Genomic DNA, 27500 nt, shown 5'->3' with positions numbered 1-27500 from the left:
TTACAACCAAGAAAAGGGGGAGAGGGATTATCCAGGAATTATTTGGAAAAGTCACTTGCACTGAATATGTCTTCTTTTGAATCTCCTCCATGGTCTACTGCAACATAATATTTAGCTACGATTGATATCTGTTGTCCGGGCCTGGGGGCATTGCAGATAATCAACAGAGACAGATTAAATTATGTCAAATATGCTAAGGTAAGAAAGAAATGAATGCATATGAAATACAGTCTAAACAAATAGTCTTAGTTATCTTTCAGTTAAGTAAAAATGATAAATAGATCACTTAAACATCTTACTGCTGCTGCTGCTAAGTCGCTTCAGTCGTGTCCGATCTGTGCGACCCCATAGACGGCAGCCCACCAGGCTCCCCCGTCCCTGGGATTCTCCAGGCAAGAACACTGGAGTGGGTTGCCATTTTCTTCTCCAATGCATGAAAGTGAAAAGTGAAAGTGAAGTCGCTCAGTCATGTCCAACTCGTAGCGACCCCATGGACTGCAGCCTACCAGGCTCCTCCACCTGTGGGATTTTCCAGGCAAGAGTACTGGAATGGGGTGCCATTGCCTTCTCCGAAACATCTTACTAGTTAAGGCTTTATTTGCTATGTGCTAGAGGTGGCTGTATAATAAAAAGAAAATAATCACAGTATTCCCAATCTTTGTGCAGTCCTTTCTGTTCACCTTCTTTATGAGCAGTTTTGAGAATACCATGCAAAAGATGGGAGAAAGATGTTCTATCCAACCAGAGTTCCAATTAAGTCAGTTTTTGGTCTTTAGGGGCTGCCTCTAAAATTGTGAGGCTGTAGACCAATACGAACTAGTATGGCCTTTACCTGCCACATAGTGATAACTGGCAACTTGTTTTTGGCAAGTGGGATGAAGAGTGTTATAGCAACCAGTGTTTATGTTTGAACCTGTTATTTAAAGCCAACAAATTGTTTGAAACTGGGCAGTTAAACAGTGTTAAAAATACGGCATAGGATGCTTTCTGCTGTTCAGTCTGTGGTTTCATATGCTAGCTAATACCATATGTAATTGAGAGGCATCCATAAAAATTTAGTATATTCTTTGTTCAGAGCTTAAAGGTAAAAGTTTAGCAAATTTAATAACTTTTTAAAGTACATCTGGGGTACCATTTTTAAATTTAGTCTTCCTGAAGTATAACTGTCACACTCTTTCAGGTTCAAAAACCCTGAACAACTGAATCTCATTTTCTAGTTATTCTCCATTTCCCTCAGCCTAGTGGAGGAGATAATAATTGTGCAGTGTGTCAGGGGTAAGGGCTACAAACAAGGCAGAGTAAGGAGGAGAGATGAGTGATGCAGGTGCTATTTTAGATAGATCAAGAGGACTCTAATATCACATTTGAGCAGAGACTCAGTGGAAGTGAAGGACAGACTCATGTTAACATCTGGGAGAAGAGAATTTCAGGTACATGCAAGGCGCTGAGATGGACAAAGTCAGTATGTAAGATCTGAGCAGAGTAATTAAGAGGTCAAGTGGTACAAGGTAAAGGCCAAAGCATAAAGTACCCTGTAGGCCGTGGACAGCCCTTGAATTTTTCTCTGAGTGGGATGGTGGCTGTTGGAGGAGTGACATGACTTATGATTTAGTGGGATCACTCTGGCTCCTGAGATGAGCAGAGACTGAAAATCAGTGGTAGGATCTGGTAGACTGGTTAAGAGGACATTCCAGTCACACGGGGAAGAGAGGATCAGAAAGGTAGTGATAGAGGTGATGATTTTTTAAGGCAGAGCTGAAAGAACTTACTACTGAATCAAATCTGGGGAGAGATTGAAGGAGAGAAGTCAAAGCTGATTCCAAGGCTCCAGGCCTAATCTACTGGAAGAATGGAATTGCTTGAACGGATGGGGAAGACTGTGGGTGAAACAGATTTTCAGGCAGCAGGTAGGAGGCAGGGAAAATCAAGAGTTTGGTTTTTGACACCACTTACGAGAAGCAGCAAAATACTTTAAATATCTTTTGAAAAATACATTATTAAAGTAAAATGTGTAAAGAACAATTTACCTGGAGGACTTTATACTTCACGTTACCAGGGAGTTGCCTGATATTTCTGCCCTTTGGTCACTTCCTAGAATACATCTCCCTTAGTCCCTTGAATGATCTTTGTTACTGAACATTTGTTAGAGGCTTTTCCAAAATCCTAGTAAATTATATCCCTCGTTCCCTTTTGGTGACCTGCTTGGTTATGTTCTTGGAATTTTTTGGTTCCGAATGCATGACCTTTGTAAGAACAAAATCAGATGCTCACGATCCCAGTCTTATTTCTTCACGGTTGCTTTATGTATAAACTGGAACAGCCAGGGTGAATGACTTCATGGACCCTGAACACACCACTGCTGTAGGGTTGGTCAGTTGAGCTGAGGCTATTGATTCTTGGGTGTGTTCTTCCCACTGAACATTATGCTCATTGAGAGTAGGCGTTATCAGCTGCTTAATCTTTGTATTTCCTGAATCTAGCCTAGTACTTGATACAGAGGTTGACAGCAAATTTTGAATATGTGAATGTTTCTGAATAAATTTTGAGAAACTAAATATGTCTTTTTTCTTTTATCTCATCTGTGTAGCGCCTGATGGCAACAAAGTACAAGATAAGAAAACTGCTGCCTCCCACCGGCCCTCCACTACTATTTCAGGACAAAATAGCAACCACTCAGGAAATAAACCAGGTACTATGCATTGCCTTTGTTGTGGAAAAAGGAGGGTAATCCCAAAGGTCTTAGGCCTGCTAGAATTTAGGAGGGCTTGGTTTCAGTCCTGCCACCAAAACACACATTTAGACGGATTTCTATAAGTCAGAAAACCTCTCACACCTTGATTTTCTTTCTTTAAAATGGAGATTCAAAGCTCAGCCCTACTCACCTCTCAGAATCATTTTGACAGGCAAAATGCTATCTGTGAATGCACTGTTAACTGTCAAGCAGTGTGCGAGAGGTAATAGTTTTTCCATTCTGCCTGAAATGATAGAAATGACACAGATTTTTTTTGTACCTGTATGCCCAGCATTAGTGCATATCTCTTTTGTGACTTTTTCAAAACCCACTTAAGGAAATCATTACAGACAGCAATGCTGGTATAGAATTACGTTTTTGTTCTCTGTTGTCTGCAATGATTGTACACCTACACAGTAATTTCATTTAATAGCCTGTGATTCATGGTCTGTTCCATTCAGTGATACAAAGAAGCAAACACTCTGTAAAACAAACTACAAACAATGGAGTAAACAATGCAGTAGCTTCCAGGTATCCAGAAACCATGATATGGTCTTTGGGAGAGACTAACTTACAGTATGATGACCAGAGGGAGATAGCCAAAGGAAGGAAAAGGCAAACCGAACACCTCTTGAGGTTCTTGGAAGCCTACTTGATGCTGCATCCAAGGCCAGAGTCACTCAAGAACAGTGAATCAGTGGCACTAAAGATGGAAATAACTCTATCTAGCCCCATAGAAAACATTCCCTGTCCCGCCTAGTTTTGTTGGGCCTTTTTTCCTATGTGGAGAAGGTCTTGAACAGAGCAGATAATTCTGCCTTGCCATTCAGATGATGTATAACAGGTACAGTTGCAAGTACTGCATTTGCTACCATTAGTAGCAAATGATGTGTAGTTTCAGTGGAGTTTTAATTCACAGGCTGAGATTTTCCCCGTTTAGTCAGTTTACATTTTCATTCATTTATCCGTCCATATATCCACCCAAAGCCCAGCCAACATGTAATGTTTCTTGAGTAATTGACCAATGTTGGGGGACTCTGGGAGATACTGTGTGAGCAAAGCAACAGGGCCGCTGTCCTCACAGGGCTTATTCTAGTGGACTTTCTTACCCTGTATTCCAGTGGGCATCCTTGTAGAAGTAGAAGCTGTTGAACATGAAAATCCCCTTTGTTTTATCGTGAGAATTGAACATAGCTATAACCTTGATAGTATATTAAAAAGCAGAGACATTACTTTGCCAACCAAGGTCCATCTAGTCAAGGCTATGGTTTTTCCCGTGGTCATGTATGGATGTGAGAGTTGGACTGTGAAGAAAGCTGATCGCCGAAGAATTGATGCTTTTGAACTGTGGTGTTTGAGAAGACTCTTGAGAGTCCCTTGGACCGCAAGGAGATCCAACCAGTCCATTCTAAAGGAGATCAATCCTGGGTGTTCATTGGAAGGACTGATGCTAAAGCTGAAACTGCAATACTTTGGCCACCTCATGCGACGAGTTGACTCACTGGAAAAGACTCTGATGCTGGGAAAGGTTGGGGGTGGGAGGAGAAGGGGACGACAGAGAATGAGATGGCTGGATGGCATCACCAACTCTGTGGACATGAGTTTGAGTGAACTCCGGGAGCTGGTGATGGACAGGGAGACCTGGCGTGCTGTGATTCATGGGGTCACGGAAAGCTGGACACGACTGAGCGACTGAACTGAACTGAACTGAAATGGTTTATACTGATTTTCCCTTATTCTCTCCGTCAACCATCGTTTCTAATTCCTCCCATTCTTTACTGTGCAATTTATACTTCTATATCCTGATAATTTGTTTATTCATCTGGGCTCAGCGGGTAAAGTGTCTGCCTACAATGAGGGAGACCTGGGTTCGATCCCTGGATTGGGAAGATCCCCTGGAGAAGGAAATGGCAACCCACTCCAGTACCCTTGCCGGGAAAATCCCATGGACAGAAAAGCCTGGTGGGCTACAGTCCATGGGGTCGCAAAGAGTCGGACACGACTAAGCGACTTCACTTCACTTCACTTCAATAGCACTGTGTAGGTACTAGGAATATATTATTGAAAGACATAATTCTACTCTCTAGCTGACCAGTGTAGTAGAAAAAAATCAGTATATGAATAGATCATTCTAACATAGTATTTCCATTGTGAGAAGAGAGATATGCAGAGTGCATAGAAATATAGAGGCCAAAAGAAAAATCTTTTCTACCCCAATTGACTGTCTCTTCATAGAACTGTTTGATTTATATTGCTACAGTCAAGTTCAGTGAGGAAACGTTTCATTTCAGATTGTGTCTTTTAAGTATCCTTGTGTCTGCTTTCTTGTATATACACATAAGCACAGATATTTCAAAGACTCTTATTTTTAAAACCACCTTTATTTTCCCGAGTATCTCTGAAGATGATATCAGAGGTTCCATGTTGGAGTTACAGGTTTGAGTAAAACCTTTTGATTTTATGGGATATGAGTCATGGGAACGTCTGTCTAAAGCATTTTTTTTAAATTTTCTTCAGGAACCTGAAAAGAAGTACATGCTCTTTGGGGGATATTTTGAGTATTGCCCTAACCAAATGCAAATATCCTGACAGTAGCTGTTCAGATAGGAGTCAAGGTATAGTGAGTTCTTATAAAAAGCCTTGTCACAGTGAGTTTATTTTTCTTAATCTTTGAGGGTCACTCTTTAGTTCCAGTTTTTTCAGGATTGTACATGTTTTCACATGTAACCACAGGCTATTATTAGCATGCCCTTTCACTCTCAAAAGTACCCTGGTTTGGGTGGTCCCTCTACTTTTCAGGTGTCACAGATAGAAGGTTGGATGCAGAGTGTAGCTGCAAGTGTGTCACCACTGAAATCCTATTTCTCTTAAAAACTTTTCCTTCTAAGAATTAAGTAACTTCAGTTCAGTTGCTCAGTCGTGTCAATAGATCTATTGGGAAACAGTGTGAAATATTCACGATGTCAAACTATTTTCTATACTTTCATTTTGTTCCAGAAAAAAAGTGATATGAGGATAGAAATGAGATGGAGAAAAAAAATTTCAGAAAATTTGCTATCTACTTGCAATTATTCAATTGTATTTTTTTTCTGAAGTCCTACCTTTAAAGGTCATTTTTATCAGTTTTTAATTATTACACCTTAGAGTTATAATCACTAGTATTTACTAATACCTTTTTAAAAGTGTGTTGTCAAATACAAGTTTGGTATGAGTCTTCCCTCATAGTGAATGTTAATTCCATAAACGTTTAGAGTGTGTAGGCTCCAAACATTAGCCAGGGTTTCTGGCTCATTTGTTCTTTCATTCATTTAATAAATATTCATTGAATGCCCTTCTTTCTGCCAGGTATAGTCCTAGGCTTTGGGAATATAGCAATGAACAAAACTGACCAGGCTCTGCTCTTCCCTACCCATATCACAGCCATCTTTAATCTGCCACAGGGTGTTTATTTAACATTCTGGTACCAAAGTGACCTTCTTATTAATGTGACCAGAAGGATGGAAACAGAATTCAAACTGAATACCTTTTTCACTCTACAGTGTTTTTTAGTGTCAGGTCCCGAAACCAGCCAAAATCATCTAGCATATGATAGTCACTATGCACGTTATATTTTAGAAATGTGTTGTATTTGTTCTTTACTTTCTCAAATTGAATTCTAAATAAATAGTGGTTGAGATCAGTGCTGAAGTGATAAAGGTGGCCAGGGAGAATTACTGCCAACTCATAAGCGTTGGCCTTATTTATAGTGTTTATTGATATATCTTTATAGCACTATATACAGCCTTGTTTCTGAGGTACTGGTGTCACCAGACAGGATACAGTTTATTACATGTGACGAGTGTAATTTTCATATGGAGTGATATCATAGAAATCAGAGGTAAACTATGCCCTTTTTTGTGTATCTAAACGGCAAGTGTTCCATTGCATAATTGAGTGTTGCCTCATGACTGCAGGAACACCAGGTATTGACTTGGGGCTCTCGGGGTTGGTTGGGGTGGAAGAGGGTAGGTGAGGATGACTATGCTGTTATGAAAACCTCCTTTTGAAAATTTTTGTCAAAATTTGTGTGAAATTTGTAGAAATGTCACATACTCAGTATTCTATGAACAGAATTTTATTTCATAGTCTCTGTTTATAGACTTTCTATAATGTGCCCATGTAACTTTTATAAATAAAGTTGGTTTTCAAGTTTCATAATAAGTGCAAAATTTTCATAAGGGAATAAAACCTCACTATTAAAGGACTTTTTTTAAGCAATAAGTAATTGCTAGAAGACTTGCTTCTAACTTCATTTGACTTGTGTTCTTAGATCATTTTTTTCTTCAAAACATCATTTCGATAGGGCTATCATTTCCAAAAACAAACAACAGCAAAGCTCTCCTGTCTGTGACCCTTAACAAAGTGCCTAAGAGGGGTCTACATGCCTCTTTTCTAGTGTCAGAAGAAAACATTTTGGGACCAAAGGCTATATTTTTCTGCATAAAAAATATTTGAAACCTCATAAATGATTAGCAAATGGGGGAAATGATTATTATAACAAATATGAGCTAGTTAGGGGTTCATATTATCAGTTAAAAAAAAATACCTTAAAGCGAAGGAAAAACACAAAATATCATCTCCTAGTTCTGCCCATGACCCCACTGCCAGGTTTATGCAGCTTCTAATGAACTTTCATACAGTTTTCTTTTTCTTAAATGTACAAATTCTGTAACATTTAGGAGGCATTTGGGATGCAAGATCTGTTGAAGTACTACTATGTTGTCTTTAAAGTATTATTTCAGTAGGTTTTTCTTTTTAATGTGAGATTTTAAATTGCTAATTTAATAGCAAGGAAAATAATGCTGATTTTAAGTGTAATTATTATCATCATCATTGTTATCATTACTATGCTTTTGTTTTTATTTAGTAACAGCAGAGTGAGCGTATTTGTATAGACCTCTGCTGGGAAGCCCTTAGTGGCATCTCGCTTACAGCATAATCCAGAGTCCTCACCAGGACCCCAGCCTCTGGCCCCATCACTTAAATGATCTCACTCTGCTCCAGTGGCTCAGACCTTCATGTCGTTTCTCGAACATCTTAGGTCCTTGCGACCTCAGGGCCTTTGCACTTGCTTTTCACCTCTTGGAATGTCTGCACAGACAGCTCCCTTATTTCCATCAAGTTTTTACACATGAAAGCTACCATCAAGTTAGAATTCCCTTGGCACCTATCCAAAATGCCCAACCTTCCATTCCTGCCATTTCACAGTCTGTTTTGTTGCTTTGTTGTCCCCTTAGCATTTATCTCAGTCTAACATGGAACAACAGACTGCTTCCAAATAGGAAAAGGAGTACGTCAAGGCTGTATATTGTCACCCTGCCTATTTAACTTATATTCAGAGTACATCATGAGGAACGCTGGGCTGGAAGAAGCACAAGCTGGAATCAAGATTGCTGGGAGAAATATCAATAATCTCAGATATGCAGATGACACCACCCTTATGGCAGAAAGTGAAGAGGAACTCAAAGCCCCTTGATGAAAGTGAAAGAGGAGAGTGAAAAGTTTGGCTTGAAGCTCAGCATTCAGAAAACGAAGATCATGGCATCTGGTCCCATCACTTCGTGGGAAATAGATGGAAAAACAGTGGTAACAGTGTCAGACTTTATTTTTGGGGGCTCCAAAATCACTGCAGATGCTGATTGCAGCCATGAAATTAAAAGACGCTTACTCCTTGGAAGGAAAGTTATGACCAACCTTGATAGTATATTAAAAAGCAGAGACATTACTTTGCCAACAAAGGTCCGTCTAGTCCAGGCTATGGTTTTTCCCGTGGTCATGTATGGATGTGAGAGTTGGACTGTGAAGAAAGCTGATCGCCGAAGAATTGATGCTTTTGAACTGTGGTGTTGGAGAAGACTCTTGAGAGTCCCTTGGACTGCAAGGAGATCCAACCAGTCCATTCTAAAGGAGATCAATCCTGGGTGTTCATTGGAAGGACTGATGCTAAAGCTGAAACTGCAATACTTTGGCCACCTCATGCGACGAGCTGACTCACTGGAAAAGACTCTGATGCTGGGAAAGGTTGGGGGCGGGAGGAGAAGAGGACGACAGAGAATGAGATGGCTTGATGGCATCGCCGACTCTGTGGACATGAGTTTGAGTGAACTCCGGGAGCTGGTGATGGACAGGGAGGCCTGGCGTGCTGTGATTCATGGGGTCGCAGAGAGTTGGACATGACTGAGCGACTGAACTGAACTGAACATTCCCAGGTGGATCAGTGGTAAAGAACCCTCCTGCCAGTGCAGGAGATGTGAGTTCAATCCCTGGATCAGGAAGATCCAGTCCATGGGGTCGCCAAAGAGTCTGACACAACTTAGCTATTAAAACATTCTATGTGCGTGCATGCTAAGTCGTCTTTGTCGGGTCCAACTCTGTGCAACCCCATGGATTGTAGCCCGCCAGGCTTCTCTGTCTATGGAATTCTCCAGGCAAGAATACTGGAGTGGGTTGCCATTTCCTTCTCCAGAACATTCTATATATTTCCCCTTTTTCCATTCACTATATTTTACATATGTTTTCCCTAAGCAAGCTTTATATGAGCAGAGAGTTCTGTCTTTTTTGTTAATAGCTCTTTCAGAACATAAAACACTGCCTGATTACAGTAGATATTTAGTGTAATCAATGAATACAGACATTTACTGAGATTTATCAAGTGCAAGGCACTGTGGTAATGCTATTATAAGCATCATTTTATTTAATCCATATGGTGATGTTAGATAGGATCTATTTTATTCTCATAGACAACAAGTAAAAACCCATGAAACCGATGTCACAGCTTAAGACTTAGAGAGCTGGGTGAGTAACTCAGCCAAGTCTCATAGCAAGTGAGAGTGACAGAACCAGAAGTGATTTCATGCCTGTCTGATTTCAAAGCTGGGCTCTTCATGTCTAACTGGTGGTTGACCATCTATTTAGTAGAATAAATTCACTTAGGATTCTATTTGTTGTTAAGGAGCAGATTTTTTTTAATTTTATTTTTTTTTATCTGGCTGTGCTCTGACTTTTCTCTAGTGGCGGCGAGCAGGGACTACTCTTGAGTTGCAGAGCACAGACTTCAGGGCACATAGGCTTCAGTAGTTGGGGCGTGTGGGCTCAGTAATTGTGGCTCCTAAGCTCTAGAGCACAGGCTTAGTATTGTGGCGCATGGACTTGGTTACTCCATAGTTTGTGGGATCTCTCAAACCAGGGGTCAAACCTGTGTCTCCTGCGTTGGCAGGCGGATTCTTTACCACTAAGCCACCAGGGAAGCCCCAGGAGACTTTTTAAAACATAAAAATAATAAAAGTTCAGTAGATTAGGAACTTAAAACCTCATGAATAGTGTTTGATGAAAATAAGCCAAAAGCACAGTTACGTTTTTTACATAATTTGTTTTGGCTCTGTGTCTTTTTCTTTTATTTTTTTTGTCTTATTGAGATGTAATTAACATACAGCATCAATTAAACTGTAAGTTTAAGGTGTACAGCATAATGACTTGACTTGTATTATGACATATTTATTCCAGTATAGTAAACATCCAGCATTTTATATAGATACAAAAAGAAAAAAGAGAAAAATGATTTTTTTCCCTTGTGATGAGAACTCATAGAATCTAACCTCATATATGATATTTTTATTTTTTATGATATTTTTAAATTGAAGAAAATACTGGGAAATTCTCAGGAAAACTATAATAAAGTACATCACTACAAGTATGGTCACAATTGTTGTCATGTTACTATAGGTAAGATGCAGTAATAATTCATTCATCAGATTTACCAAAGAGATATTTATCAGTGTATATCATTTTTTAAAATCTGCTCCTCTTATGTCTCCCATCTCCTTTTCAGACCCTCCACCTGTGCTGCGTGTTGATGACCGGCAGAGGCTCGCGAGGGAGCGGCGTGAGGAGCGGGAGAAGCAGCTAGGTATGTCCCTTTCAAAGACACTGTTGTTGAAATGTTACTTTTCTCCCCGCTAGGATAATGGACACTTAACATTGAGCAAACGGACATTTGTATAATAGCCATGCTCTCTTGCATGCCTTTATGAGTTTTGCTGATGGATTGGGAGACCGAATTTAGTATGTGATATAAACATAGAACCAAATTTTCACCCACAGTGAAGTCCAGCCCAGGATTAGGGAGATTTTCGTTTCTTGGTGTAATGACAGTTTCATCTGACACTGGAGGAATGTATGTATGAGAGGCATGATGACTCGGCTTACATTTTACAACTTAAAACATACCAGGAGAGTAAGCATAGGGTTCTTTTTATGTGCCCAGTTATGAGACGGTTTAGTGCTAGGGCACTCACTGCTTTCCACGTTAAAAGAACACTGCTGCTGAATTTATAGACAGATGCTACCAGTATGCTGCCAGGAAAAACACAAGACCTGAGCTGTGATGTCTGACTTTTGTTACCCAAGGCCCTTGCAAAAGTTTAGCAACTGCAGTATTTGCCACACAATCAGCTAGAAAGCTGGGTCACAGGACTAGCTGATCAGGAAGCCAAGATCCAAGCACTCAGCAGTCATCTTCTAGAACACTGAGCAAGGATATTGGTGCCAGCTCCTCCTTTGCTTGAATGCCCATTTATCCAAAGTTTGCCAAGACAGGATATTCTCTTTATGTGCCTTGGAAAGATGAAATGTCTAGTCACGTGTCTCAGTGTTTCTAGGGTGTCTGATATTTTAAAACCATAACTGACTTAGGTTGTCACAATCTTTCCAGTGGATGACTTATAACTTTTCTAAAGTTCTACTGCATTTTATGAGTTAGCGTTTCAATTGGAGAACCCAGTCCCATATCCCATCTCTGATTATTTGTATTCAAGAACCCAGATTTGTGAAGTTCATAGGAAGCTGGTTTTCAAAAGTCTGTTGACATTATTTACATTCTTTGAACACAGGCCTCTTTCTCTCCCTTGCCATCATCGTCATGTGAGGTCATTTCTTCTGCTGCCAGGGTTTTTCCAACACAGATTTCAATGACTTGCTGGAAGTTATCAGGCTGCATTTCTCTTTGTTTAAAGTTTGCGCCTGCGCTTGAAGTTCCCCACCTCTGGGAGGTCTCCTTCCGGCTGGTAGGTTCCTGGAGAACAGGGATACCTGTGACCTGTTCCACTCCTCTCTGCTTGGAGTGCTGTGCAGTCTGGATTTCTTCCTTTTATGAACTGTGCCCACTGCTCCCCAGGCAAGGTCAATTTGACAAGTGGATCAGAACTGAGAGGAAAAGAAAGGCAGAGCTACAGAAGCAAGAAGAGATTCCAGATGAGCATAAAGCAGCAGACTACTGCTCCAGGGTAGTTGGTATTTACACTCTGGTTTTGAATCCATCCAAACAGAGAAAAACACTCTCCCCTCTCCACCCCATCCCTGTCGGGTTAGGCTTCACCCTATTAAATGTCTCCTTAGCATTGCACTGTGGATTCATAGCTGCCTGAATTAAAGGAGCTCCATAGGGTGAGGAGACTATTCCTTTATGATTTAAATCCCATCAAGATTTAGCTTTTACACCTTAACTCATGTCTTTCCATTTGGGTTTCTTTGTCTTTCAAATCCAGGTGTTACTAGTTTTATCATGGAAAACATGATTATGCTGGTCACACAATAATGATTTCCCTTCATATGCTATAAAGTTGTATAGCTCTGAGCCTGCAGATTCTCTCTGTAAGTTGCCTTGCTTTATCTGTTAAGTGGCCGGATTTCTTCTTAATATATAACCCCATATTTTAAATCATATTTCAGACCATACATCAATGGTGTAGAACATGCATCATTAATTTATATATTTTAAAACTGCTATTTGCCAGGTGGCTCAGTTGGCACAGAATCCGCCTGCAATGCTGGAGACCTGGGTTCAATCCCTGGGTTGGGAAGATCCCTTGGAGAAGGGAAAAGCTACCCACTCCAGTATTCTGGCCTGGAGAATTGTGTGGACTGTATAGTCCATGGGGTCGCAAAGAGTTGGATGTGACTGAGCGACTTTCATTTGGGCTTCCCTGGTGGCTCAGAGGGTAATGCGTGTGCCTGCAGTGTGGGAGACCTGGGTTTGATCCCTGGGTCGGGAAGATCCCCTGGAGAAGGAAACGGCAACCCACTCCAGTACTCTTGCCTGGAAAATCCCATGGACAGAGAAGCCTGGTAGGCTACAGTTCATGGGGTCGCAAAGAGTCGGACATGACTTCACTTTCACTTTCATGCTAAAAAGTTAAATAAAGGTTGAGACCCAGCCCTCCAGGGTTAGCTGCAGTCTAGTGGGAGGTGGGAGAGGGTAGATAAACACACAGCAATTCTAATAGAGGATGGTATTGAAGGAGTGCACACATGGGGCATTGAGGACCCACAGAAGAACCTAACTCAGCCTGGGTATGTCAGGGACCACCTGAGCTTCCAGCTAGAGGATGAACAGAGTCATCCAGGGAACTAGAAGAGATGGCGACTACAGAGCAGTGGTGCAAGGACAGGTGGCAAAAGGGGAATTGGTAACAGACCCAACATCTGGTCATCATCAGATTAATATATGGGTCAAAGTAAAGTTCAAATTATTATATTGTCCTGTGGTCGCAACTTTACTTATTTGGTGAGCTAGTAGCTCAGACAATAAAGCATCTGCCTGCAATGAGGGCGACCTGGGTCCAATCCCTGGTTTTGGAGGTCCCCTGGAGAAGGAAATGGCAACTAACTCCAGTATTCTTGCCTGGAAAATTCCATGGACAGAGGAGCCTTGCAGGCTACAGTCCATGGGGTCGTAAAGAGTTGGACACAACTGAGAGATTAGCACACACAGCATATTCTAGGCTTTGTCTTTCTTCCATCTTAGCCCTGCTGTATTTAATACTACAGTTTCCTTAATTTTGATGTCTTTTCTTGTTGTTGACAGTCATAGTTTTAATGAAGTAGCATTTTATTTATTGTATTTATATTTTATTTTACTCTGCACTTTTATTTTTATGTTCTTATTTTTTCTGCATTAATTGTATTTTCTTTTAAAATCTTAAACCAATGTCTTTTGGCCTATTCTTTTCCACTTAAGTTCTCTGAGTAGAAATTAATCTTCAGAAATAAACAAACATACAAATGTGCCCTTACATTTGTGAAAGAGTCATCTAAAATCTAGCATCTGTTTTAAGTTGTGTCTTAGGATACAAAAGGGCTATTTCTAAAAAAAATTATACTAAGAGAAAATCAAAGGGCATCTGATAAACTACCCATAAACTGTGCTTTGCAGAAACTATGATGCCAGTGGAATAGTGTTTTTTTAAAAACGGCAGGTAGGGTGGAGGAATGGCTATTATCTCAAAGATCTTTGGAGTGTGCTTTTTGAAAACACAAAAGCAGTTGATAATATCAACTATTACCAAGCTTTCAAAGTTTAAAGGTTTCCAAGTATAAAGAAAAAAAGAATACATCCAAGAAATTCTAACAAAGCAAAGTTGAAAGCAATTGGCTGGTGAGATTGATTATTTACTGTTGAATGTAGGCTGAAATTAATATTGAAATCATTGAAGTTTTTTTTTAAGATCACATTTTTAAAAGCAACGTAGAAAGAAGGAGAATAAAGATCTTTGCTTTGGGTGACATGTCATGTTTGTATTGTTTGGAAACAGAGGGTCGGTTAATAGCTTTCTGTGGGTTAAATCTCTGAGTCATGCTTTAATGCATTATGATAAGATTATGTCATGTGGCCTGCTGTTTCTACATTATCCTTCAATTTATCACATAAAATCAAGCATAATTCTTGAAGTGTGGGACTGTTCTGTTCATTTGGTTGGGCATATATACTCTGAAAGCTTTACTTTTCTGCCTTAAAAGGTTTTCTCATGAAGAAATGTCAACTAGTCTATTTCATCTGACTCTAATTCAGGCCATTTCTTCAAACTTCTCTCTTGACTTCTGCATATTTTTACCATCTCTCTTCTAAGCTTTAATTTTGTTTTTTTCCTGGGCTAGGTGGGAAGAATTGTATTTGTTCTCATGATTTTTACTCTCCTGTTTTGATATTATGGGTTCCACATTCCCAACTCACTCTTTAAGGTCGTAGATGCTTTCCTGGCATCTAAAACTCAACTTCTATATAATAAGTTGTCCATCAACTTTCACTCTCTGAGTAATTGCTGTGTACAAGTCAGTTGAACCAATATGCCTTGCACCCTTTCCTACCCCCACACCATTATTTTTTAGGTGTTGTGTTTTTTTTTTTTTTGATACTTTCTGCTGCTGCTGGAGGCACTGGCATCTTTCTGACTCCCAGCCTTAACTACTGAATCTTTCGCAGGATAAGCTGTTCTCTTCCTGGTGGTCCAATGCTGTGCACTGCCTAGTCTCCACGCTGGCCTGTTGAGCCACTTGTAGGTGCCACTGGTCAGTCTGGACTCAGCCTAGTCCTCTAGCTGTGGCTTCAGGTTTGTAGGTGGAGGTTGCCTCACACCCTGTCCCTAAACCCACATAGTCACAGGTTCAATACTCCTCTGTCTTCAGCAGAGGTCTCAGATCCTTGCCTTTAAATTTGCTGCTTCTGCTGGCATCCTACTGCAGACTTTAATAAATTTAGATTTTAGTTACCCAAAACTGTCTCACTGATGTTCTTCATTCATCCAGCTCTGTCATATTCAGCACCAGTCCTTTATGGAGCCTTCCTAGTTTTTATGATCTTTTGCATCTTGGAAACTCTCATTTTCTTACTATATATTGTACTTTGCATAACTATCATGTTTTAGCTATTTTATACGTTGTTGAACTTCTCGTGGGACTGTATAGAACTTTCTAGTTGTATATATTTCAAGCTTTTAAAGAGTATGGTCATAGTTTTCTAATTCTTTTTATCCCAGTACATCGGGCTAAATATAAAACAGATGCATAATTTTCTGACTATACTCAAGCCTTTAATTAAATACTACTAATATTATTAATAATAATCATATTGATTGAGCACTGACTATAGGCAAAGCAATGTTCTAAGCACTTCACTCTCTATTATCCCATTTAGGAGCAAATTAACACAAGGGTTGTACTTTCTGTTTTGTAAGCCTGCCATAGTTGCTGATGTAAGTTATTTTATGCATTGCCTTTTATTTTATTTTTTTTAAAATGCATTGGGATAATTTAGCTTAAGGAAGGAACCAAACCTTTAAAAATGGGATAGTTAATGGACCCTTTTTTCTTTCTGCCATATCAGCTGTTTATGTACAGGGTCACCAAGGTCCATGTTTCCATTCTTCAGCAAATGGCGATGCTGTTAAATAGAGAGCAGTCCCTATGCTTTGGATTCAGGTGGTGGGTTTTTCCAGATTTCAGAGCTGGGCACATACCCAACTCTCATGTAGAAGAAGAGCCTGCATGCTGTACTCACTGTCCACTTGACATAGAACCAGAGGTCCAATGTAAGTGTTGGAGCAGATTCTGATATCTTTTTGAAAATATTTTGCGGCATTGACCATTTGTTAACCTAGGAGTCATTAAGAATCTGTAAGAACTTGGAACAGATCCTGGTTACTAACTTCTCTTCTAAAACATCTGCAAGAACCAAAGCAGGTGAAATTTATGTAATAGAAATTTTTGACTTTAGGTAAATTAATACCACCACTACTACCACCACCTCCTTTTTTAAAAAGCTATTTCATGCTATTTTAATTCACATATTCATTCACCTAGTATTTGATGTGGGGTCACTATTGAGCTAGAAATCCTGAGGCTATTGAAAGATCAAATTTTTAACCTCCTGGAACTTACATTGCTATGCCCTCCACCTGGAATATTTGGCCTAAGAGATACATGTAAATAATTTTCTCTCCTCCTTCAGGTATTGTTTAAATGCCGTCTCTTTAGTGATGCCTTCCCTGGCCATCTTCCTCAGATTTGCAGCTCCCCAAACTAGAACCCTCTATTTTTCTCCGTGTCATTCGCAACATTTAAGCATGTATATATTGATATTCTACTTATTTATTGTCTTGTCTGCTTTCACTGGAATATAAGCTTATTATAAGAAAGGACTTATGTCATTTTTTTTAACTTCTGTAGCCTAGTACCTAGAAAAGTGCCTGGCACATAGTTGATGCCTAACAGCTGTTGGTTGAATGGTAAGCGAATAGTCTGTGCATTTCAATGTATGTGCAGCAGGTATACTGCAAATTAGATATTACCAAATTATCAGGTAATATCTGCCTTTATAACATCCAGTCAACTAAGTCTGAAAATTTCATTCTTAAGCAGTTTCTCACATAGATGAACAAGGACACAAAGATAATCTATATAATGGTTGTACCTTGAAACTACTTGGTCTTCATATAAGTTATGAAACTAATAATCCTACAGTATGCTGACAAGTTCTAAGGAATATATGAGGAATATTGAGCAGGCAAGTAGTTTTCTGTGTTTAGGAAGACATAAGGTTTCCCTTTTTGAAGGTGATACAGATTAAGTTTGAGGTATGAATCAAAGGCTTTCGAGAGTCTGTAAAATCATGAAAGATTATCAGTGAATTGTATGATTGACTCCTATAGCTCATGAAGAAAAAAATTAAATTTCTCAAATCTCTCATTCAGTTCATTCATATTGGGTTTTGTGGCTAAGTTCAAAGCTGTGCAGGAGATCTGTCAGAATGTAATATATTAGGAACAACCATAAGATAATATGAAAAAGATTTTGACGTTCAACTAGATTATATTTGCCTTGTTTCTCAGATAAATTCTCTAGACTTTCTTAGCCCCTCCAGTCATAACTTTTCTGCCTTGCCTCCCTTTCCACTCCTCCAGTCTCAGCGTGTTGTCAATTCAGGGGCAGCAGTTAATAAAAGTGTGGTCAAGACATACATGATCATTTCAATCTGGCTTAGAATGTTCATCTCGAAAATGTTGATAGAGTAGAACTAATTAGTAAACAACCAGTGATGCCGTACTCTGATTAGAATCACAAGTGAAATTGTCCCTGGTTTCACACTTCACATTATTATTATTATTGCTAGATATATAAGGAAGTCATTAGTTTTGACAAAACTGTCCTCAATACACACACACACACACACACACACCCAAAAACCCAGACTCTGGGCTTTGGGAAAGCAGTCTTTCTAGTCCAAATATATGCTGGATAAAACTTTGACAGATCTGTAGTCACCCATGGTTTCTGGTTTCCTAAAGCTGTCTCTTGATGAATAGAGTGTACAAAATCTCGCAAGGCAGCCAGGCAGGCTGTGAACGGCCAAGGGTCAGAGTACACGTGAGTGGGAGGGATGTGGACATGAGCACATACTGCAGCACTGCATCAGAAGTCAGGCACAGGACTGGGAAGAATGAACGCTTGTTGTGGAATGGATTAAATAATTCACAGGCTGAAGCTTTAACACCAGGTGAATCACTGTGACTAAGCAGCCATTATTTATTTCTCCCAAGTTTACTTTGCCTGTAAAGCTGACAGTGAAAAGGTCTTAAAGCCTGAAAAGTAAGAGGTCTTGTAAACAGATGATGAAGGCCAAGAGTGATGTGAGAAAATCAGGATCTTCACATTGGGTGCCCACCTTCTCCCAGTCTAGAGCCTTAGTCATGGGAAGTATTCCCGATCCTGCCTTTTAGCATAATGGTTCCTTGTTTGCTTCTAGAGTCAGACAGTCCAGAGTTTGGATTCCAGTCCCCCCACTGACTTACTGTGAGATGTCAGGCAGATTACTTCACTTCTCTCTAAGTTTAATAGCAGTGTCTCCCTCGCCAGGTGGCTGTGAAGGTAAAGCCTATAAATCACCTGGTGTCAGCATGAAGAGCTGAGCACAGCTCACCCTGAGGATTGTGATGATAAAGGTGAGGGTGGCAGGTCAGGTGACTCCAGAGACTGACTGACCTGCCTGGGGCGGGAGAAACCAAAGCTTCTGAGCTTCGGGGAGGCAGAGATCGAGGGGCATGTGTGCTTCCTGGTCTACTAGGCTGGGCTCAGTAAGACCGCGAGGGAAGAGGATGGCAACAGTTTTCGGGGAGTCAAAGTGGATTAGGGTTGAGGCAGTGAGAGTCCAAAGACAATCACTGCTTTCTGTGCTTTAGCAAAACAATTGACTTTAGCTGAAGCCCAGCTAAACACTCCATTGAGCCCAGCTCTGAAAATAAGAAGTCCTGCCACAGTGTTGCTCTCCTGTCTCCAAAGAAAATGTCTTTCACAGGTATAAGCACCTCAGCTCTGCCCTAGCAGCTCAGTCTCATTAGTCCACCACTGTGTCCAGGGATGAAGGCCGAGTAGAAAGTCCCCTCAGGCAGGAGATGCAGTGTTGTGGGTATCCTACAAGGTCACCTTTATTACCAGGCAGTTCTCCAGCGTAATACCCAAATGAGAGGAGAGTGGAAAACAGTTTAAATGACTGGTTGAGAAGGCTTTGAATTAACACTAAGGCTCAATGTAAATCACTTTGCTTGGAGGTCAAATAACCCTTTAATTCCTTAGCTCATTCCTCATCAGACTTACTTTAACCATCTGCTGACCTAGTCATCGTTTTATGTGGGGAAAGACTCAGAAACATGTAAGAGCAGAGTAATTACCATCTGGCGTCCAGGTAGGAGTGCAGAGGAACGATGGAAGTGAGCTTGGTGCCAGGGAACGCTTTTCAGAGGAAGAGCCGTTTGACCTAGAACTTGAACAATGACTGAAGTTTGACAGGTGGGAAGAGGTATTTGGGGCAGGGGTAGTGCATAAAAATGTAGAGGATCATGTGGCCAATCTAAGGGGCTGAACCGGGGGATGGGGGTGCTAACAGATCTTCAAGCAGGACTATGACACTAGGTTTTGTTTGGGAGTGGGGCCGGTGGCAGGGGGAGGGAGACGTCTGAGAACAGTATCCAGAATGACTGTGAACAGGAAATAGACTAAACCCCAGGAGTAAGAAAAAAATGAGGGCTTAAATACAATAGAATCGGAAGGATGAGAGAGAAGACACTAAATTCTGATGTAAAATGAGAAGGTCAGTTGTGGAAGTGTTGAGTTGGGTTGGAGCATCCATGAAGGAGAAATTGACGGTGACTCTGAGGGATCTTCGTAAACCACTGGGAGGTCATGTATCTGCTATCAGAATGGAGAAGGCAGAGCAGGTTCTGGTTTGAGGTAGAGATAATGAGTAAGGTTATGTGATGGATCTGACCAGGAAATTCAAGGTGAAATTTTAGGCGGGCAGTTGTGAATTTGGAGGAAGTATTGTATAGTAACTGAAAGTACAGGCTTTACAATCAGAGCTGAATTATAATTTCAACTCTTCCTCTTTTAGACACTGTGATCCTGGGAGAGCTATTTATCTCCTTTGTTTTTGTTTTTTTTGTAATTTTATCTTTACTGCCAGACAAAATGGAATTATTATTCCACATTTATTACAATTTTGTTTTCATTTGCCCGATAGCTTTTGTTCATTCATTATTTTATCATTTTTTTTAACACTGTTTTAGGTTTGTTTCTTTTAAACAACATGTTGTCGTTCAGTTGCTCAGTTGTGTCCCGCTCTTTGTGACCTCATGGACTGCAGCATGCCAGACTTCAACATAACCTGGGCGTTTTGGATTTTGGCCCGGTCTAAAAGTCTCAATCTTAACTAATAGGCTTAGTTTTATTCCTTTTAAACTTTCTTTTTTCTCCTTGTTATGGTAGGGGTAGGGTTGGTGGTGTGGAGGTGTAGAGGTTACATGTACTGAGTCCCTACTGTGTACCTGGCACTGCGCTGAACACTTTATATGTTACTGTGGGCTCATCTGGCAACTCTGGCAGGAAGACGGTTGGACGAAACAAGACCACAGAAGTCCCTCTGTAACAGGGGAGTGGCAGTAGCGGGGTGGACTCAGGTTCCTGTGAAGCCAGAGCTGCTTCTCTATCCAGTACCCTTTCACTTCAATCTCCTTTTAGTACAGGAGTCACTATTTCTTTAGTACAAGAATCAAGTTTCTAAATAGAGTCCAGGTTGACAGTGGATTTACCCTTTGTGTGTCACTGACCAGTTGTTATAGGGTCACTGAAGTATAACCTTGGTGGCAGCAGCTCAGGGATGGGACTGGATTGTTCATGTCCAGGGGCCACAGTGGGTCTTCATTTCATGTTTATATTATGATCTCAGAGTCCAGGAGAAAATGCTAACATCACAAGAGCAAAGGTTAATGATAGTCATCACAGGTCCTTTTTGGACATATTGTTCTTTCATAGAGCTCTGTGAAATTAGTGATTGTTAATGATTTAAATTTTGAGCATGACTTTACTGGCGTGTGACATGAGTGCAATTGTGCAGTAGATTGAGCAATCTTTGGCATTGCCTTTCTTTGGGATTGGAATGAAGACTGACCTTTTCCAGTCCTGTGGCCACTGCTGAGTTTTCCAAATTTGATGGCATATTGAGTGCAGCACTTTCACAGCATCATCTTTCAAGATTTGAAATAGCTCCACTGGAATTCCATCACCTCCACTAGCTTTGTTCGTAGTGAAGCTTTCTAAGGCCCACTTGACTTCACATTCCAAGATGTCTGGCTCTAGGTCAGTGATCACGTTATCGTGACTATCTTGGTGGTGAAGATCTTGTTTGTACAGTTCTTCTGTGTATTCTTGCCACCTCTTCTTAATATCTTCTGCTTCTGTTAGGTCCATACCATTTCTGTCCTTTATTGAGCCCATCTTTGCATGAAATGTTCCCTTGGAATCTCTAATTTTCTTGAAGAGAGCTCTTGTTTTTCCTAGTCTGTTGTTTTCCTCTATTTCTTTGTATTGATCACTGAGGAAGGCTTTCTTATCTCTCCTTGCTATACTTTGGAACTCTGCATTCAGATGCTTATATCTTTCCTTTTCTCCTTTGCTTTTCGCTTCTCTTCTTTTCACAGCTATTTGTAAGGCCTCCTCAGACAGCCATTTTGCTTTTTTGCATTTCTTTCCCATGGGGATGGTCTTGATCCCTGTCTCCTTTACAATGTCACGAACCTCCGTCCAGAGTTCATCAGGCACTCTATCAGATCTAGTCCCTTAAATCTATTTCTCACTTCCACTGTATAATCATAAGGGATTTGATTTAGGTCATATCTGAATGGTCTGGTGGTTTTCCCTACTTTCTTCAATTTCAGTCTGAATTTGGCAATAAGGAGTTCATGATCTGAGCCACAGTCAGCTCCTGGTCTTGTTTTTGCTAACTGTATAGAGCTTCTCCATCTTTGGCTGCAAAGAATATAATCAATCTGATTTCGGTGTTGACCATCTGGTGATGTCCATGTGTAGAGTTTTCTCTTGTGTTGTTGGAAGAGGGTGTTTGTCATGACCAGTGCGTTCTCTTGGCAAAACTCTATTAGCCTTTGCCCTGCTTCATTCCGTGCTCCAAGGCCAAATTTGCCTGTTACTCCAGGTGTTTCTTGACTTCCTACTTTTGCATTCCAGTCCCCTATAATGAAAAGGACCAGACTTCAGCAATATGTGAACTGTGAACTCCCAGATGTTCAAGCAGGTTTTAGAAAAGGCAGAGGCACCAGAGATCAAATTGCCAACATCCGCTGGATCATGGAGAAAGCAAGAGAGTTCCAGAAAAAACATCTATTTCTGCTTCATTGACTATGCCAAAGCCTTTGACTGTGTGGATCACAATAAACTGTGGAAAATTCTGAAAGAGATGGGAATACCAGACCACCTGACCTGCCTCTTGAGAAACCTGTATGCAGGTCAGGAAGCAACAGTCAGAACTGGACATGGAATGACAGACTGGTTCCAAATAGGAAAAGGAGTACGTCAAGGCTGTATATTGTCACCCTGCTTATTTAACTTATATGCAGAGTACATCATGAGGAACGCTGGGTTGGAAGAAGCACAAGCTGGAATCAAGATTGCTGGGAGAAATATCAATAACCTCAGATATGCAGATGACACCACCCTTATGGCAGAAAGTGAAGAGGAACTCAAAAGCCTCTTGATGAAAGTGAAAGAGGAGAGTGAAAAGGTTGGCTTGAAGCTCAACATTCAGAAAACAAAGATCATGGCATCTGGTCCCATCACTTCATGGGAAATAGATGGGGAAACAGTAGAAACAGTGTCAGACTTTATTTTTTGGGGCTCCAAAATCACTGCAGATGCTGATTGCAGCCAGGAAATTAAAAGACGCTTACTCCTTGGAAGGAAAGTTATGACCAACCTAGATAGTATATTAAAAAGCAGAGACATTACTTTGCCAACCAAGGTCTGTCTAGTCAAGGCTATGGTTTTTCCTGTGGTCACATATGGATGTGTGAGTTGGACTGTGAAGAAAGCTGATTGCCGAAGAATTGATGCTTTTGAACTGTGGTGCTGGAGAAGACTCTTGAGAGTCCCTTGGACTGCAAGGAGATCCAACCAGTCCATCCTAAAGGAGATCAGTCCTGGATGCTCATTGGAGGGACTGATGCTAAAGCTGAAACTGCAATACTTTGGCCACCTCATGCGACGAGTTGACTCACTGGAAAAGACTCTGATGCTGGGAAAAGTTGGGAGCGGGAGGAGAAGGGGACGACAGAGAATGAGATGGCTGGATGGCATCACCGACTCTGTGGACATGAGTTTGAGTGAACTCTGGGAGTTGGTGATGGACAGGGAAGCCTGGCGTGCTGCAGTTCATGGGGTCACAAAGAATTGGACACGACTGAATGGCTCAACTGAACTGAATCCTATTGGATTAGGTCCCTACCCTTATGACCTCATATAATCATGATCATCTCCTGAAGGCCCTAGCTCCAGATACAGTCACTTTGGGCAGTAGGGATTCAATGTACAGATTGCTGGGAGAGTAGACACAATTCAGTCCTTAGCAAGTGTTGATTTGTTTTTCTTATGCTCAGAAGTCTCATTTCTTAATGAGAAAATACAAAACTTTGATATTATATATCATCCACAGGGAATATTTTAAGTAACTAAACCTCTTAGGATAAGTTAGCTTTCGATTCTTACTAACATATTGAAATCTTTTATGCATTATTCTTCTGTTTAAAGGGTCACAGGATCTGTACTTAGTAATAATCCAGGTGCTCACCACCATTCTCTGCGATAATATGAAACTATTGTTTGCTATTTCACCATTATTTGCCTGTTCTCTGTATGACTGTGTAAAGATGACAATTATTCAAGAAGGCACTGCAATAGGATCTCCACTTCCTGGTAGAAAATAGAAGTGGAAGTTAAGAGTTTGATGAAGAAATGTTCTTCATTTAAAAGATTAAATGGGATAAAACTAATTGTTATTGTCATAGTATCTAGCTCTGTTTGGATTGATAGCACAAGTTTAAGAACGACCTTGAATTTTCTGAATTGAAATTATGGTGACAAATTTGGCAAAAATGACTAATATTTATTGAGTGCTTACCAAGTGCTGAGAACTGTTCTAACTGTGTTAGGTATAATGTTTCTTTTAATCCTCACAGTAAATACTATAAGAAGGTCCCATATTTAGCCACCATTTACCCTGACATAAGTGAGGAGTAAGGAAGTTAAGTAATTTGCCTAAAACCTCACAGTTAAGGGTGAAAGAGTCAAGAAGTACAATTGTCCTCAATGAATCAGGAAGTAATTATTAAGGGCCTTGCTTATATACAAGTTCTGAAAAACACTATCTGTCTATGTGCACTCAGTCATGTCTGACTCTTTGTGACCCCATGGACTGTAACTCACCAGGTTCCTCTGTCCATGGAATTTTCCAGGCAAGAATACTGGAGTGGGTTGCCATTTCCTTTTCCAGGGGGTCTTCCAGACCCAGGAATCGAACCTGTGTCTCTTTCATCTCCTGCATTGACAGGCAGGTTCTTTACCAGCTGAGCCTCTGGAGAAGGCCTGAAAAACACTATAGTGAATGGGAAAAAAAGGAAGGGATATAGTCACTTGCTACACAGAAATCAGAATATAAGAAATGCTTACGTTTGTGGTAGATGTCAGAAGACCTGCATTGAGCCCTGAAGAGATGAAACTTCTGGAGAAGTTAAGAGCAGTGGTCCTCCATATGCCATCATGGATCACTTGGGACCAAAATAGCCTAGGAGGTTTGTTAAAAATGCACATTACTAGGCCTCATCCTGGGAGTAGCAAAAATGAATGAGGGTTAGAACCCAGCAATCTGTGCTTTTATGAGACTACTGCCTTAAATGATGACAGTTTAGACTGAAACAAGGATAGCAACTTTCCCAACAACCACAGCCTCGGGAGCAAAGAGATGAGGGAGGTATGGTTTGTTTGAGAGGTGCCGTAACGCAAAAGGTCTCTAGGGAGAATGAAGGGGGCAGGTTTAGGTAGGACTTACTTCACTTAGCATAATATTCTCTAGGTTCATCTGTGTCGTCACGATGGCAAGATTTCATTATTGTTTATGGCTGAGTGATAGCCCATGGCCTGTGTTTACTACATCTTCTTTATCCATTTTATCTATTGATACAGAGACTTATGTTGCTTCCATGACTTGGTTTTTGTGAATAATGCTGTCCATGTTACTTTTAACATATGTTCTCAGAGTGTATTTTATTTATATAATCAGTCAGTAAATATTTATTGAGTGTGTGTGTGCTCAGTTGTGTTTGACTCTTTGCAACCCTATGAACTGTAGTCTACAAGGTTCTTCTGTCTGTGGAATTCTCCAGGCAAGAATACTGGAGTGGTAGCCATTCCCTCATACTATGTGCTTTTGCTCAGAGTAAATTTTTAACTTGAGCCTGAGAATTTCTTTAAATCCATGAGATTTGAACATTGGAGGGAAGGAACCTTAAAGATCAGTTTCCTCATGTTTCAAGCCAGAGAAAACTGAAATCCAAATGAAATTGTCCAGGTCTCACCATGTGCTAATAGCAGGGCTGCTGGGGAAACCCAGATCTCTGTGTCCCACCCTGAGTGATGTCAGAGAACAAGCTCACCTTGGGTTTGTCCTCATCCTTTTTCTCCCATGAAAGTCAAGTCAGTTCACATCCCTTTCAGTGGCTTTGTCTCCTGAAGTGAATAGCTCTGAAAAGATTTAATGGTAGCAGGAACACAGAATCTCTCATATTAAATGTCTAGAGGAAGCTAAATGTTTTGAATTTCATTGTTTTTCTCTTAAAAAGTAGCATTTTAATTTATATACCGTGTGGTGTCCTCCAGGCTTATGCTGTATATTCTGTTTGGATATTGTTGCCTACAGTATTAATAACTCACATTAAAAATGTGTGTAGCTATCATGGCTGAAAGAAGCATCATATTAAAAAAAAAAGTTTTGTGCCCAGAAATGAGGAAAGTACATGTATATGTAAAGAAGAAAGGAAGCATTCCATCATTAAATGGTTTTTTAAGGTCATATAGATTTTATTTTTCTTCAAACTGTAAACTTTTTATTTTGCGTTGAGGTATAGCCAGTTAACAACGTTGTGGTAATTCCAGGTGAACAGCAAAGGGACTCAGCCATACATACACATGTATCCATTCTTCCCTAAACCCCTCTTCCATCCAGGCTGGCACATAACATTGAGAAGAGTCCCATGTGCTATACAATAGGTCCTTGTTGGTTATCCATTTTGAATATAGCAGTGTGTACAAGACCTTCCCAAACTCCCTAACTGTCCCTCCCCTGTGGCAACGATAAGTTCCTTCTCTAAGTCTGTGAGTCTCTTTCTGTTTTGTAAGTTCATTCGTATCATTTCTTTTTCGATTCCACATCTAAGGGATGTGATATTGATACGGCTCCGTCTCTGTCTGATTCACTTCACTCAGTATGACACTCCCTAGGTCCATCCATTTAACAATATTTTTTGAGCTGTATATTTTCACTCTGCGATAATAATGTCTTGCCTAAATAGATTAGGAGCAATTCAGAGACAAGGTCGGCTGCTCGTTTGATCCCTCACGTCCTTTTGCTGACTCAGTGCAGTATGCCCATGAGGCATATCTTTCATCAACTATCAATCTTTGGAATTTTCTCCCAAATCTATTTTTTAATTAATTTTTATTGGTGTGTATGCTAGACAGCATATTAAAAAGGAGAGACATCACTTTGTCAACAAAGGTCTGTCTAGTCAGGCTATGGTTTTTCCATTAGTCATGTATGGATGTGAGAGTTGGACTGTAAAGGGAGCTGAGTGCCAAAGAATTGATGCTTTTGAACTGTGGTGCTGGTGAAGACTCTTGAATATCCCTTGAACTGCAAGGAGATCCAACCAGTCCATCCTAAAGGAGAGCAGTCCTGGGTGTTCATTGGAAGGACTGATGTTGAAGCTGAAACTCCAATACTTTGGCCACGTCATGCAAAGAGCTGACTCATTTGAAAAGACCCTGATGCTGGGAAAGATTGAGGGCAGGAAGAGAAGGGGACGACAGAGGATGAGAAGGTTGGATGGCAGCACCGACTCAATGGACATGAGTTTGGATTGACTCCAGGAGTTGGTGATGAACAGGGAGGCCTGGTGTGCTGCTGTTCATGCAGTCGCAAAGAGTCGGACACGACTGAGGGACTGAACTGAACTGAACTGATGCTAAGTCACTTTAGTCGTGTCTGACTCTGCAACCCTGTGGATGGTAGCCTGCCAGGCTCCTCTGTCCATGGAATTCTCCAGGCAAGAACTAGAGTGGGTTGCCATGCCATCCTCCTGGGGATCTTCCCAACCCAGGGACTAAATCCACATTTCTTATGTTTCCTGCATTGGCAGGCAGTTTTTTTTTTTTTACCACTAGTGCCACCTGGGGATTGGAATATAGTTGATATACAATGTTGGTTTATTTTCTGCTGTATAGTAAAGTCAATCAGTTTTACATATACATATATCCACTCTCCCAAATCCTTTTAACATTTGCAGAA

General features: G+C 40.6%; 1 protein-coding gene across 4 annotated transcripts in view; it reads left to right on the top strand.

Annotated features, from left to right (window-relative positions):
* The window catches only part of MAP7 (microtubule associated protein 7), a 177797-nt gene that overhangs the window by 115360 nt on the left and 34937 nt on the right, over nt 1-27500 (top strand). For all 4 annotated transcript variants that reach the window (XM_055432821.2, XM_055432820.2, XM_055432819.2 and 1 more), the window contains exons 2-3: nt 2588-2689; nt 10599-10676. In XM_055432821.2, coding sequence (XP_055288796.2) covers nt 2588-2689; nt 10599-10676 — 180 coding nt within the window. The remainder of the gene's footprint in view (nt 1-2587; nt 2690-10598; nt 10677-27500) is intronic.

This window comes from Moschus berezovskii, chromosome 10 (assembly GCF_049115385.1).
Source record: "Moschus berezovskii isolate FMDL1 chromosome 10, NW_MosBer_1.0, whole genome shotgun sequence".
NCBI lineage: Eukaryota > Metazoa > Chordata > Mammalia > Artiodactyla > Moschidae > Moschus > Moschus berezovskii.
Note: the sequence above shows the minus strand (reverse complement) of the source record. Positions and strands in the feature narration are given on the sequence as shown.